Source organism: Neopsephotus bourkii, unplaced genomic scaffold (assembly GCF_033783945.1).
Source record: "Neopsephotus bourkii isolate Nb327-2 ecotype Australia unplaced genomic scaffold, CSIRO-AGI_Nbou_v1 NB_107, whole genome shotgun sequence".
In the NCBI taxonomy this organism is placed as follows: domain Eukaryota; kingdom Metazoa; phylum Chordata; class Aves; order Psittaciformes; family Psittacidae; genus Neopsephotus; species Neopsephotus bourkii.
The window spans coordinates 4520333-4535605 of NW_026900624.1; the positions used below are offsets into that span (position 1 = coordinate 4520333).

At 41.4% G+C, this 15273-nt stretch overlaps 1 protein-coding gene across 7 annotated transcripts; it reads right to left on the reverse strand.

The window, feature by feature from the left end:
- Positions 1 to 1873: 1873 nt before the first annotated feature.
- CREBL2 (cAMP responsive element binding protein like 2) lies at positions 1874 to 15271 on the reverse strand. 7 transcript variants are annotated; one of them, XR_009726259.1, is made up of 5 exons: positions 15082 to 15271; positions 7910 to 8107; positions 6608 to 6755; positions 3116 to 3271; positions 1874 to 2581 (listed from the first exon to the last, which is right to left on the reverse strand). XR_009726259.1 is itself a non-coding variant. In XM_061358322.1 (4 exons), the coding sequence occupies exons 1-4, from the start codon at positions 15094 to 15096 to the stop codon at positions 2577 to 2579; spliced, it is 366 nt and encodes a 121-aa protein (XP_061214306.1). In that variant the 5' UTR covers positions 15097 to 15268; the 3' UTR covers positions 1874 to 2576. The 7 variants fall into 7 exon arrangements, 5 of the variants coding, with proteins under 5 accessions (XP_061214306.1, XP_061214286.1, XP_061214293.1 ...); XR_009726261.1 differs by having other exon boundaries at positions 3116 to 3261; positions 15082 to 15269; XM_061358322.1 differs by lacking the exon at positions 3116 to 3271 and having other exon boundaries at positions 15082 to 15268.
- Between the last annotated feature and the right edge of the window lie 2 nt (positions 15272 to 15273).

Sequence of the window (15273 nt, forward strand, 5' to 3'; positions counted from 1 at the left end):
AGGTTTAAATGGAAAACTAATGCTACTACTCTGTTTGATGAAACCTTTTGTGGCTGATGGGCATGAGGTAAACACCTTGGGGCCAAAATTTTCCTTCTTGCAAACAAATTCTCCTCTAGCTCCATAGAGTGTTTCAGGTACATAAACCTAAGCCAAATTCACCCTTTTAAGAACCTTGTCACTGGGCAAAATGCTGGGAAACCTGCAATTATACAGAAATGCAAGTAACAGAATAATCTAAATCTCAGTGTTTCAAATGAAAGAAGACATGCAGCTTTGTAAGCAGTACAACTGTTTCAACACATGCCCAACATCTACAGCTGCACAATGTTGTCACTGCTGCCTGCTGCTGCTGTCTGCTAACAGTGTCGCCTTCCTCCTGATCATACAGCTGAACAGAACCGCAGAATGGTTTGGGTTGGAAAGGGCCTTAAAGATCATGTGGCTCCAACCCACTGCCACAAGCATGACACCTTCCACTAGACCAGGTTGCTCTAACCGCCGTCCAACATGGCCTTGAGCGCTGCCAGGGATGGGGCAGCCGCAGCTTCTCTGGGCAACCTGTGCCAGGGCCTCACCACCCTCATAGTGAAAAATTCCTTCCTAATGTTTAATCTGAATCTACTCTCTTCCAGTTTAAAACTATTTCCCCTCATCCTGTCCCTACAGGCTTTTGTAACTCTTGTAGGCTGCCTTTAGATGCTGGAAGCTGCCCTAAGGTGTCCCTGGTGCCTTCTCTTCTCCAGGCTGAACAAGCCCAGCTCTCTCAGCCTGTCTCCATATAAGAGGTACTCCAGCCCCCAGAGCATCTTTTGGCTTCCTCTGGACACACTCAAGCAGGTCCATGTCCCTCTTGTACTGGGGGACCCTGAGCAGTAAGAATGCTTGAACAAGCCCTCGGTGGTGAGCTGGTATCAGCACTACTCCTGCTAGGCTGCAAAACAAGAAGCAAGGTCCAGAGCTACCAAGGATGATAATACTATTAAGAGCTTGTAGTGCAGAAAGAGTATTTATGCTAATGTTACCAAGAGCTTAAAATGCAGAATGGGTAATCAGGGTGAGTTGGTGAGCGTGACAGAGCATGTTGCAGAGGCAGAGAGAAACAGGAGAATAACCCCTGGTTTTATGTAGTCCTCTGGAGAAGAAACCCTTTACGGCTTTTGAGAAATAGCTGCCAGGCCACTTGGGGAAGAAAGGAGATTTACAGAACACTATTTTTCTGTAGGGAAAGAGGAATGCATACTGAGAAGTAGATTTCAAAAGGGAAAGAAAAAGCCCAGAAATGCAAAACAGAAAACACTGACCTAGCAACACAGCAGGATCTATGTTTGATAGGGAATAGGAAAGAATTGCTCTTACATCAGCAGGCATTCAGAGCATGCCACATAAGGAGGTGGTGAAGCTGGAGGACACTGCTGGTATGCTTTACTAGAGGAATACACAGCATTGCTGTCGCCAGCACTGTATGACTTGATCAAAATGTATTCTGAAAGTTGCCATGAGAAAGAAGGTATGGAAAAAAGTCACCGTTCATAGCAAGCTACTTCTATTCACATGGAACACCCTGTCTCATGAAAACACACACTTAATCCACTTGTAGTCTTTTACTCACAAATCCTTCATAATTAGAATACCTATCAGCTGCAGCATAGTTAAAAATGTCACCTTTACCCACCCTAATATATAAAGATCACACAGAATAGCTTGAAGCAGCAATTAGTGTTAGTAGTATTGATCAGGGCAGTTGTGAGTTACAGGCAGACACACAAAAAAGCAAGGCAAATCTTGTACTAGTTATGGAAGCAAAACTTCTACCTCCCAAGTGCTTTTAATGGAGGAAACAAAGAAACTGAAAGTCAGTTGTTTAGGAGTTTGGGTTTGTTTTTTGTTTTAATGAGGTGTTGTTGAAAACCATTAGCTGAACAATTACAGCATTTTTTAGTTAAAATGTGAAGATAAAATACAAATAATGGTATAAATAATATCAAGCAACAGTCTCTGCAGAAATTGCTCAAGGCAATCGCTGTGACTGACACTACAAATTCTACTTGTATATCCACCTATACAAATCTATACATTCCATGGGTACAGCATCAGTTGAATTTTAGCCCATTGATGCGCTATTCAGTATGCAATACCTCAGATTTTACTGAGGATTAGAAGCTTCTGTTTTCCCATACAAATTCACAGGAGCCATACAAGAAATTCAGTTATTGACACAACATACACAGGAATTAATGCTCAGCAGCACTAAGAGCAGGCCACTCACAGGCTGGTGCTTTGCCTTGCTTACCTACAAAAGGTATTTCTACATCAGATGATCATCTGTCACTCATGCTGTATCTTGTAAGCATAAGGAGAAGGACCAGGGCTCTTATTTCAGCTTTTCCTTTGATTTCTCTGCATTTTTAGACTAGTCTCACACATTTGGTCCTTATATTAATAGTAATTTCATAGCTAATTATAGAGATTATAATTTATTGGAAAGTAGGAAATGGAACTATGATGCCAAATCTCCTCCATCTCTTCATGGGATGCCAGGAAGAACTAGACTCATTATTTACATAGATTTATCTTTACCCTAAAATGTAAAAGAAGGAAAAATAAGTCACAGGCATTCTCACAAAGCTCATCAGGTGTCAGCTGTCAAGAAAAGCTTTCTGAAATTTATCTCATCCATTAAAAAAACAAACACTTCTGATACATGTCTTTTGAAGAGCACTTACTAGAATACAGATTCTTTGACAAACATTTATTATTATCAGGTATAAAAGCAGACTGATATTTTTTTTACGTATGAATACAAAATGTTCTCAGGTAAGTGACAAGTCAATTAAATGTATCCACTTTTTAGGAGTCTATGCACAAAGCACATATACAGCATATGAAAAGGCAAGACTTACTGCATGGGTTTTTATGACATTTCTACTATCTGGTAAATCTTTAGATTACATTCTCCAAAAGGATTGTGTAACTGTGCAGTGCTTACTCCATCAGCATGAACAGAGTTCAGTCTTATTACCTTACTGTAGCAGAGTTCCAGTGTTGTTGTGAACACCCAATTCTACAGACAGCATTTTCTGAAGACTGTGGATAGTTTCCAAAAGATACCCACCTTTAGCTGGGCAAATAGTTCTAGATGACCATCAGATTTCCATGGCAAGTGGGAAAATGAAGCATTTCCAGGTTTATTTCCTTTCTTCAATGTTTGTGAGAGAGAACCAGCTGCACACACTCACTGCAGGAGAAATGGGTGGAATGCTGTACCCATCTCACACAAAAAGAGGGTAAGACTAAACCATCCTCCTTTATTTAGGGTACCATATGAGACTCCTAGTCAGTCCTGGTTATACCACTTCTAGGAGACACCTCAGTATGGATGAAGACTCTAAGTATCAAATGAGCATGAACCACAAATATTTGTTAGGTTTCAAGGGGAGCTGCTAAACTTTAAACTCCAAAATAAAGGCCTCCTGAAGATCCATCCAAGGCCAGAACATTTATAACATAGCACAATCTGCCATGTGATGGAAGCCACAGAACTTTATTTAATTAATGATTGTTGCAGGGAATCCTAAATTTGTAATGAACCACAGTATCTAGAGCAGGTTTGAAAATTGCAGTTAGAGCCTCTAACTATGTATCACATGTATTTTGGCTTGCAGGACAAACAAGGAAATGGTTTAAGATGATGTAGGCTGTAACACATCTCCTGTTCCATTTGCATGAAGCACAAAGAACCTGTTAGAACATGGATGCCACTGTTCACGCCACAGAGCTGGGCCCAGGCTTGCCAAACACAATCCTGTAATGCCAACTGCTGGCTAAGCCATGAAGCAGGAGCCACCATGATGGGGAACAGATGAAAACTGTTGCTCATCACAATGAGAAATTCCAACTCTCTGTTTCCTCCATAAAAGAAAACTCCCAAGAAGTTTCTTGTTTGATATCACAGAAAGTGACAGACAGAAAAAGTGGCAGGAAGAGAGCAAGTAGGGCATTTCTGGTGAGATCAGAGCTGCATTTGTGACATTACCTAGTGCTGAGTGGAGCTGTTCTGGCCACGAATACTATAACTCTTCTGCATGTTTTTTACAACCCTCATTCAGAAAGACACTTAAATAGACATGTAATATTTGAAATACATGTTTAATTACAAGACACAGTTCACATTTGAAACTAGACTGTGTAAGTCTAATTCTAACATATTATACTTCTGGCACAACCCTGTTACAAAATCCAACTGCAAAGTTCACAGAGTATACTTCTGGACATCTGGCCTAGGGTTTGGTTTTGTTTAGTTTTTTTCCTCCAGAGAACCCAGAAAAAGGACAGGCAAGCATTCAACATAGACAAAAATCCCAAAACTTATGGGTTGGGTTTCTTGCTATTTTTCAGGACAAACTGCAGTTCAGAGCTTAAAATACAGGGCACAAGGACACAACACAACTCTCATACCCTCCCCGTTTCTGCTTCACTGTTACTTATCCTTTCATGATAGTTTTCTGTGTCTATGCAATATTTTTAGCAATTGATAACTAAGGACATATGTGGAGGGTCTAGAGGATAAACTTAAAACTATGCTTTAAGGATTAATATATGAGTGCTTAGAATGGAATTCTGAAAATAACTGTGCTGTACACTGAAATACAGCACTTTGTTATTTTCAGTGCTGTTGACGAATTCTGAATCGAGATAATGCTAAACAGACCAAATTATTTCAGTAAAAAGACAACAACAATCAGTCTAGCAAAGTCATTCATTATAATGTTTATTCTATGAAACAAAGAAGAAAACATGAGAATAAAAAATGTTCCATGCACTTCATATAATACAGAGAAAGACATTGTCACAAACAAAAGAATAAGAAAGCAAAACCTCCACTGAAAATCCTAAGAGCTACACTCTCCACATTGCATCACATCAATGCAAAAAGCATATAGAGGACAAAGAGAGGTCTAAAGAAAGTGGCAGGTTATCTGTCAATACCTAAGATGAGCAAACCAACCTGCAAGAATTTGCCATCACCTCTCTTACAATAAAACCAAACTGATGCAACTTGTTTTCCTTGCTACCAAATTCTTGGCATTATCTTTGGCTGAGAAACAAGGATAGCATAGCAAAATTCGTATTAAGTTGCAGTTTAGAAAGATACAGAAAGATAGCAGGGCATGACAGGTGGGAAGAGATTGCAGCTGTTACACTGCTAGAAGCAAGGTAGAGGGACATGATTTGACTATCTCACTAAGAGCACAGGGGATGCGAAATACATCCTGTGAAAGAAGTATGGGCAGAGAATATATCTAGTGCCTCTCCTCAATTGCATAAAAGCCATGCTGCATTATAAAAGGATGCTGAGAGCAACATCTTTATGTAGGTTACAAATTACATTATTATAAACCTTACTGCTGAAAGCTTTTGATCCAGTTTCTTTTCCTCAACCTACAATATTGCAGTTGGCTTTAGCAAAGTTGTTACGAGATCCTCCTCTTGCTTTTATTTTACAGAACCTCTCAGACTCCCATAACAGTTACCAACCACATAACTACAACCACAGAGCCAGTTAATTCTCGGCTCTGACACGAAAGCAACCCCCACCTCTTACTGGGAGTGCCCAAAAGCTGCCATAGCTGTATTTGTGGAGGGTGGTGTAGAGAAAGGAAGTACAAAGCTCTGCTTACACAAACACCCAGAAGCCCCATTTCATACAGGCTTAGGAACACCATAATCAAGGAGTTGCATGTGGGAAGGAGCAAAAAGAAGACAGAAGACTGGGATCCTACCCCCTGCATCTGGGGATGCATCCACTTCTCTCACAAGAGCATTCTTCTGCTAGCTATCACGCTATCTCTGCTGCAGTGCTGAAGGTTCTGCATTGGCCTCCTGCGAATGATGCACCATGGGGAAGATTGTTACAGTTACAGATGTGGTTTTCACATTCCTTAAAAACATAAAGGTAGGAATTCCTACTTTAAAAAATGTACAGTAATTTAACCTTTCACATGAAAATATTACAAAATTAGAAGATGTGAGATATAGAACTGCCCATGCTACACTTTAACTGTTCCTCTGCATGTATAGATCAGGAATATGTCTCTATCTCGCATGATCTTTTCACCTTTCAATACCCAGAAGAACCTAATTTCATTCCCTGGACAAGAACAAACGAGGCACAAAGAAGACTCCAAAGGAAACCCCAAGTCCAGCATTTCTCACTTCTGAGTGCTTGCAGCTAGAATAATGTTTTCTTGATGGAGTTTTTAAAATTCAATTATGTTTTATGTGCTCCATTTACTTTTCATTAGGAAAACAGAAAACGCTGTAAAAGATGAAGGTCTCAGGTCTTCACAGGCCTCCACAGGCCTTGGTGAGACACAAAGACTGAGTCTTCTTTTAAAATTAACTGCCCAGCTTCCTAGCTAGTGTAATTTCTATGTTGTTCATGTAAACATTACACAGAGTCTTTGTACCACCCACTAAGCTCTTTGCTTCAATCAACTATTTGTGCCCAAAAGCACATCCTTATGTTTCTTCCTACACCACAGCCACCCTCCTACACCACAAAAGATGTAACAAAACAGGAATTAATCATAGGCTGCATACTTACAGGGATTGTTGCTGTTTGCTTCTGTCTTCCCAGTCTTGGCAAGTTTCGTTGAGTTCTGCTGTGCTTTGCCTTGCTCCTCTCCAGTTAGCAGGGCTTTTATTTCAGAGGGGATTTTCCCTTGGTCCATCGCCATGCACCACTGCTTATACTGAAATATGCAAACACATTAGGCATTAGCAAACTGCCAGGATCACATTAGCAGACAAAACAGAACTGTAATCTTTACCTTCCGGTATATTCATTTAAGGTTTTAATCTACTGGGCTGAAGCCTCTTACAAAACGGCAGAGGACTAATGAGCTAAGCACGTGTCCATGGTTGCGTATCTATCCTCAGTAAATTCAGTTTCAGGCAATAAACTGCTACTTGGTGGCAGTACTAGGCAGAATACTGTAATTATTAAACAACATGGAACACTTTGTGCATTTTCTCGCTGCTGCCATGCCAGAATACCGTTCCAGTTCATGGCCTATTAAAAAAAAAAAAGTATTTCACATGACTCCAGGGCTGAGTGACTATTAAGAGGGCCTTTCTGATTGTGTAAGGCACGGTTACAGCACACGGGCCTTATTCCTAGTTCCCTCACCTTGAATTCTTCATTGATAAACCCTGAAGCACACTGAAAAAAATCTGTGGTCAGACGGCTGACTTTCCACCCAATCCTAACCCTCTTCACTTGTGATTAGCCCTGCATGTTCAAACAAACCTACTGCAAGGTCAAGGCAATAGCCTCAGCTCCAGTGGAATTTCAATGGCATCTCAGTATCACTGAGGAGCAGAGTTTTTGTTTCCAGATGAAACATTCTCTTGGGTTAATGTAGCTTATTTGGCCAAGACACCCATCTTATACGTGCTAGAACACAGGACAGCTGTGCAATCAACTACACAGTGAGTATGCTGCAAGAATCAACTTCCCCAACAGAGACAACCATGTGTGGGAAGCAATGACTCACTGTGGATATATGTTGCCCCCTTGATATATTAACACATCTATTTCCATCCTCTACCTCTTTCTACCTCTATCAGAGGCCTTCCAAAACACACATTTCGAAGACAACAAAGTCATCATATGTGATGGCAGTTTCTTTGCTTGCTTCCAGTTCAAAATCAGCAGATAACTTATGACATGAGTTTTGTATTCAACATGTAAAATAGACAAACAGCTGAATACATCTGTTACTGATGTTCTGATACCTTATGGCTAGCCAAATCCCACTGTCAGTCACAGTGATTTTGAGAACAAGAGTCCATGAGGACACGTCCCAAATAATATTGAGGGTTAGGTTAAACGACAGTTTCTTACCATCTCAAGCTCTTCTCTGAGAGCACAGATGGCTCGTTCTCTGCTTGAAACCAGCTCTTCCAGGTACTGGTACCTCAGCTTCTTCCTGGCTCTGCACTCTCTTGCACTCTGACGACTTCTTTCAAGTTTTGCCTTCAAGTCTATCTTGGCTGGTTTACGACCTCGCTTTCCTGGTTTCTTTACCTTGCCTCCAACCACCTGGAAACGAAGGGTAAAGATCCTGTTCTGCAAAGGTAATACTGTAACCATGTCACTGTGCCTATGAGATGCCTCAAGCAGAAAATCTTCCATATGCTTTCACTGATTCTGGAGCACCAGAGGAAGTAAGGGTGCTGACGTATGAAGTTTTCAGTGGCAACATCAAAAAAAAAGCGAGGGATACAATTTCACAGTGAGGTCAGCGCTTAAGCAGTCCTACTGTAAATGCTATTAATCTGATCTGTAGGAGCTCCACAGAATGGTTGAGGGTGGCAGGGACCGCTGGGCATCATGTGGTTCAAACTCCCCACAGCTCAAGCAGTGCCACCTAGAACTAGCCGCACAGGACAGTGTCCAAATGGCCTTTGAATATCTTCAAAGAGATTCCTTGAAGCCCTCTTGCCTACCTCTGGAAGTGCTCAGTCAGGATCCTGACACCTGGTACCACTCAAGAGAGCATGTCTCAGTCTACTTGCCAGCTCTAGAAATACAGTATTATGGAGTTTAACAGTTTAATTTGGAAGAAAAAAATAAATATTTATTTGTATCAACATAACCCAAAACTTAGCTTTGTTGCAATGAAATTACTACAGTTTCAGCCTATTGTAAAGATGAAACTTGTCAGAATTATTCATTAGCCATCCGAGCTTCCCCATCCCCAATTTCTTTCAAAAGAATATTCTGAGGAATTCCACTCAACAGGGAACTCAGTAACACTGAGTGCTGCCTCTGTTCCAATTGTAACTATCCACTCTGTCCATGTTTACCTTCAAAACATTACTACACAGCCTGGCAAACTGTCTTCTCCTACCTCTTCATGCAACCTAACCCAGTGTTCAACTCCCACCCCAGTGCTTAATTTAGATCTTCCTTTCAGAAATGTAACTTCATAGTTTCTTGCCCTATGGAGTGCAGATTTAGCATCATTTTCTCCAACCTTCTTTGTGACTCATTTTTAGAGGTCTGAAAGCCTCTCTTGCTACAAATAACAAAAAAAGGGAATAGCTTCCTCAATGCTTACTCTATGCTTCCCCACCCAAATATTCTACCCTTAACATGACAGCATGACACAAGAGTTAAAGTCTTAAATATTGCCTGAAACTTAGTACACTGGCCATCAGATAGTATTGCCCTGTAAAAGCATTACGTTAGCTACAGTCCCCACCTACCCTCTGAAGTGAGGATTTATTTGCATTCTGACCACACTGTTTGAATGGAGGGGGTGTGGAGAAACACACCTAACACACACCTGCATACAAGAATTTCACTGCTGGCTTCATGTTTCACCACACTGTATACAAAAAAAGACTTCTTCTAACAGGCAGTGTACAAAAAACCAGAGTTCATCATAAAAAAGGCACTTTTAGCTGTGCTGTACTACAAAACAAGTCGGCTTTGACATTCAAAGAAGTCACTTGTTCTACAAACTTAGCAGGCTGCAATAAAAACAGCAACATAGTGAACTGATGTGTTAGAATGGAGGAAAAAAAAAGATTATACAATTGAGCCTATTCTCTTTGGAAAGTGAGTCAACAATCACATGCCAACACAATTCTCTCTCTGTAGCCTCTCCTAATCTATTCAGGAGTAGTTGCCCACCATAAGCAAACGGAGGAACAGAAAGTATTTAATGGACATCTAGGGATAATGCAACAAACGCAATACATTCAGAAAAGCAAAGAAAAAAAAATCAAGCTCTTTAACATTTGAGCTGCTGAATACAGTTTGAACAATCCATTCACTCTGACAAGGTGTTCTCCTTAAGATAACCTAGTTCAGAGACGACATTCACCAACATAGGACAAAACTAACCAGCCATGGCCAAGGAGGGAAGGAGCTCCAAAGAAAGGAAAGTGTTTGTCCCCTTTTGGGTATGACAAGCACAGCTCTGTCCTCTCATGGAACCACAGTTGCATTTATGCATGGTGTATTTTATAGTCCTAGCTCAGCAGGAGTTAGAAATACGCACAGTCTTCCCAGAAGGGTCTGTAAGCACTCAACATTTGCCATCTATTACTTGCACTTTAAAGATTTCTTGCTATTACTTTATACACTACAGCCAAAGCACTTCAGTCCCCAAACACTTTTAGTACCTGAGGGGTTTTTGTGTCAATGCAAGGTAGTTTCAAGAAAATCTTCGAATTCAAGAGGTAGGTAAGGTCCGGTAGACACACATTTAGCTCTCCTAAAACATTTAGCTCTCCTAAGAAACTTTTGCCACCCTTGAGTTCTGACCCTCTAGAAGAGCAAGCTAGCACTCAAGGTCAGAGCCCCAGCACACCACATACTGCCATATGAACAAAACGCTGCATCAACCCTCAGTCCCACACAAGAGCAGCTCAGCCATGCTCTTTCACCAGAACCTCAGGCAGGGCGATAGCTGCTACCACTCTCTTTCTCACTAACAGCAACTTAACACTAGCAAATAGTACCCAACCTTTCCCCAGACAGCATCTTGGTGTAAACTGCTTTGAACATTGAAAATTCATCCTTGATCCACCATTATCAATTAATTATTTTCCCTTTAGTCCCTCTGGAGAGCTTTCTACATATAGGTAACTAACTGCTCTCTCTCCCCCAAGATCTTTCACCACTGCAGCACTACACAAGATCTCTTAAGGGAGGGAGAAGGCTTGTACCCCTTGGGTCACTGCTTGCCAGTGCTCTAAGCACTAAGACTATGGAAATAATTAAAAGCTTCCTTCCCTTTTAACTCTGACTTTAAGCAGTAAAGCCCTAATAATCTGTCCTCATGCCACCCTGAAAGACCCATGCTGTCTTCATGGCTGCTGAACTGGAGCTCCCCATACACTTATGCATCATCCTGCACAGCTAGTTTGGTAAGCAATTTAATCAAACCCTGCATCCTAAACAGTTTTTACTCACCAATATTTAGAAGCTCATCCTGTAACCTTAAGCAACCCAGTTGGGAAAAAAAAAATAGGCCTGATAAATCCTTTGCCATCATCCCACGTCCCCAGCTTCTAGTCATGTTTGCCTGCCCAGCTGCCATGCCGATGTGACAGAAAAGAAGACAAAGCAGAAGCGCTAGCTTGAATGTGGCAACAGACCAAGAAAAAACAAGCAAGCAAACATTTCTTTATTCCCTTTGTATTCCTCTAGAGTTTACAAAACGATGTGATCTATTAGCATTCGTCAGTCAGGATTTGAGGTTCTTTTCAGGGAGCCACGTGCAACCAAGACCCAGAACAACATTAATCATAAAACATGTCATAGAAATATTGATAATGTCATGCATTTGTCAGAAATCTGACCAACCTCCTATTTCAGTTCACTCAGACTTGAGAAAATAGTAAAACATAACTCCCTCCCTTTTAATACAGTACTTGGATCATAACATCATTTTTGCTTGGCATCAGGGTTCAGGTACAAAATCATTTGACCTGGAATTGGAAATAGCTGCAATTACTTGCCCCAATAAAGAAAAATATCTTAGATTTCTGGATTTTTTTTTATTAGAGGGATTCAGCAGATATCTACAGAAGCACTGCCAGATTGCATAATGAAGAGGTACTCCTTAGGAAGGAGATACATGCATAATATGGCTACTAGTATTCACAAGCACACAGGAACCAAGCCACTCCAAGAGAAGATTGTGATAAAGCTGATCTCACCATGACATGTGCAGGTTTGCAACAATTTGGCAGATTAAAACAATACTATCTGAAGCACAGTTCAGCACTACTGATCAGCAATGCTGATAGCACTGATCAGTTCAGAGCCTTCCAGCAGCTCTTAGTTCATTCTCTGATAAATAAGACATTCTTAAGTGTTCCATCAACTGGTACTTGAGATCCAGCTCAAGGAATCATCTTAAGCAGAGTCTTGGTTGCATTGCTAGCTGAAGGTCTGAAGAATTTAACTTAGCATAAAGCCAATGATTCCCTCACCTATAAAGGCTGAACTCAGAGTGACACTTTTACTTAAAAATAAATAAATTTTAAAAAGACATTTATAAATAAAATATGTCTCTCAAAAAATCACTTATTAAAACTCCATCTGCTCATTCATGTTTTGGCTCAGTTCATATAGCGGAATTAAAACAATTCCAAGGGACTGAGATCTACTCTTAAAAAAATCTGAAGAGTGCACAGCTTTATTGTCATCAGAACCGGGTAACAAAAGGTCTTCCTAAGTCTACTTTTTTACATTCCTTTGTGTATCCAACTGTAAGTAACTGCCTTGATCTCGCAAAGCATTTAAAGAAGCCGTTGGATGTAGGGTACACTCTGGCAATACTTACATGAGTCATTAATTTCTCATGGGTAGAAATGAGTGACAAAATTTCTCCTTTTTCCTGTGCCCAAATACTTCAGAGGTACATAAGTGTTATTTTAACAGAGATTATTTGCCAAGAACACCTACATCACTACCCTCATTCCCTTTCACAACCAATAGCTCAAACCACAGCAATGAGAAGCGAGACCAGTATCTGAACAAGCCCTAGTTTCAGGGTAGCTCTGTGAGAGAAATTAAAGGTTGTATTCTGGGTTTGGTTGGGGTTTTTTCCTGTGAATAATTAAGAACATGCTATAAAACTGAAACATAGAAGTTTTCTAGATCTGACATTCAGATATTCTACCTCTCCCTTTATTTCTTATTATTTCCTTCCCATTTTGAGAACTGTGTTACAACGAACCATTTTTCTAATCCTCTTAAACCAGGTAAGGCTAAATTATACCGCACTAAGAATTCAGGAAAACGTAACAACCTGCAAGCCCAATTCTGAACTCTTTATGAAATTTAGATGAAGCAAAACACTGAACTTGAGTGGATGCAGCTATAGAATGGTTACTTCACTACTAATGTAACCTAGTTATCTCAGTTTCTAGAGGGAAATTCCCTTCACACTCACATTTGTTCAGTTCACAGGTAAGACACTCTGAACAGGCAGACCAACCCTCTCAAGTAAGGAAGAAAACATGACTCAGTGAACTTTTAGAAGATATCAAGGACAAGCTGGCTCAAGCTGTAAGACCGCACTGGCTGTAAGATGAAGTACAAATAGTGCTTGCCTCATCCTGACACAATAACATGCAGTGGGAAGAGGCCTCCCAAGAGAAATGGGATCTCTTGAATGGAGCCACCAAACCCTTAGTGCAACCTGCTGCCTTATGAACTTGTTCTGAAAGGAACCGCAGCCTTTAAAAACAGCTACAGTGGAGCTTTTCAGAGCAGTGAGTACTTGCTGACTAACATCAGCTAGTTTCAATAGAAGATATGAAGATCCAGTATCGCCTGAGGTTATCACTTAATGAAAAACCTGCTGAGGTAAGAAAGCTATTCAAAGCTTTGCTTAGGTACAGTCATACTCAGTGCTTCTGGGCTGGACCCTTTTTAGTGCCACTGTCCTCAAAAGTATCTGGGCAGTAAGTTCTAAGTCAAAGCATCATATTAGGAAACTGTAGCTGAGACTGAAGACAGGAGGAGATACTCCACACTGCTTGCCTTTCCTTTCTTTCCCCCTTCACCTGACATCAATTTTTCTAAGGAAAAAAAAAAAAAAGCACAAGAAGACTTGTCTTACTGAGTGAAAAGATGTAGTTTATTTAGTAAATGTGCCCAAAAACATTTCAGGAAGAAAAAAAAAAAAAAAAAAGCAAGCAGATTATCAGGTCTCCACAAGACACAACAATCAATAAAAAATATTTTATAAATGAAAAATTTGGAAGGTTCCTGTTACCAGTGAGTTAATTCTGATACAGGACAAATGAAAAGCTCTTAACACAAAAAGGAATAAAAACCATCTAATACTCACAAGCTGTATATGCCTCCAGAATTACATCTTCTGGATCTTCTAAACTACTGCTCTTACTACATAACTTTGCTCCAGTTCTTGCATTTGGTTGACTTTAGTGATGCTGATTCCTCCCACCCTCCTTTGCAGCTTTCAGACAAAGGCTCAATAAAAACAAATAGTATACATGTTAAATTGGCAAATTATTATGACTCTTTCAAATACTTACAGTCCATTCTGTGGATTTCCTATACTGTCAGATTACTGACCACATCTAAGTTTCTTAGATTTACTCCCTAAGAAACCACATCAAGTATTTTTTCCTCCTTTGAATTAAGGCAGATCAGCCTTAATTGTAATTTTGTTTTACCAAAATTAAAGTGGAAAGAAAACCAGGTAGATTAAGAACAAATAAGGTACCAGAGGCTCATGGTTACCACATAACCAGTTTTAACTTCAAGCCAAGCTGAGAGTTTATTCCAAGTCAGAAGATGACTTACCTCAAGCATGGTTTCACCTAGCTTAGGTCCCCAGGAGCTAGCTGTCTCTGACACAAGCCCCAGGATACTACCATAACCACTCTAGTGATCTGGAACACTCAAACTCAACAGGGAGCTTCAGCTGGCAGTTGTTGCAGTGAGTGGACACAGCAGTTATTTTCTCAGTCCTCACACATGCCCTATGGGGCCTGCTGGTACAAGCAGGTGAAAGTATTCCTTGTTCATCTTCCGATGTTTCACTCTGCTTAAACGGAAGACCCGTACCTTCAGGGATGCTGCTGTGCTGTTCTCATGCACAGATGCAGGAAGAATCAAAGCACCAGCACACATTACAAGGCTGCAGCCAAAGCTCCTACAGAGGTGCTCCAGAGACATGATCCACCCCACCAGACCACTAGCTTCTGGCCCATTTCTGGAGCTCTGAGGAAAAGCCAGAAGCAGCATCCAAGCGCTGTGCTCCATTGCAGGCAGCAAGCAAGAAGGGGACAACCCCTCCTTTCTACCAACAGCAACCAGAGGCCTTCAAGAGAAGGCTTCGGACAAAGTTTACTTCAGAAGCCTTTATCGGGAGCACTCCCCTCACGCGCAGTTCCCTGTCTATCCACTGTTCCGGGAGCTCGCATCACACACTTGCACACCGCTTGGAGCTTGAGCCCGCCGGAGTCAGGTGCAGGAGGCCCACCCGGGCTCCCTGCACTGCCGAGCCGGCCCCTTACCTTGCTGTCATCCATGTGTGCCGCCAGCCCCGAGCCCGTACCGCCGCAGCCCTGCCCGGGGAGCACCCCGGAGCCGCCGGCCCCGGCACACACTGGCACTCACAGCCCCACAGCAGAACGCACAACCACCGCCATCGCCCGGTTTGTTTACAGCCGCCGCTCCGCCCGGCGCTGGGCGGGCAGGGGCAACAG

Excerpts from the sequence above, each read along its gene's own strand:
- CREBL2 (XM_061358302.1), bottom strand. Across the intron at positions 6,756-7,909 it reads TCAGAGAAGAGCTTGAGATG|TATAAGCAGTGGTGCATGGC; the intron begins GTAAGAAACTGT and ends TGCATATTTCAG. Across the intron at positions 3,272-6,607 it reads AGCAAACAGCAACAATCCCT|ATGGGTACAGCATTCCACCC; the intron begins GTAAGTATGCAG and ends TTTTTGTGTGAG.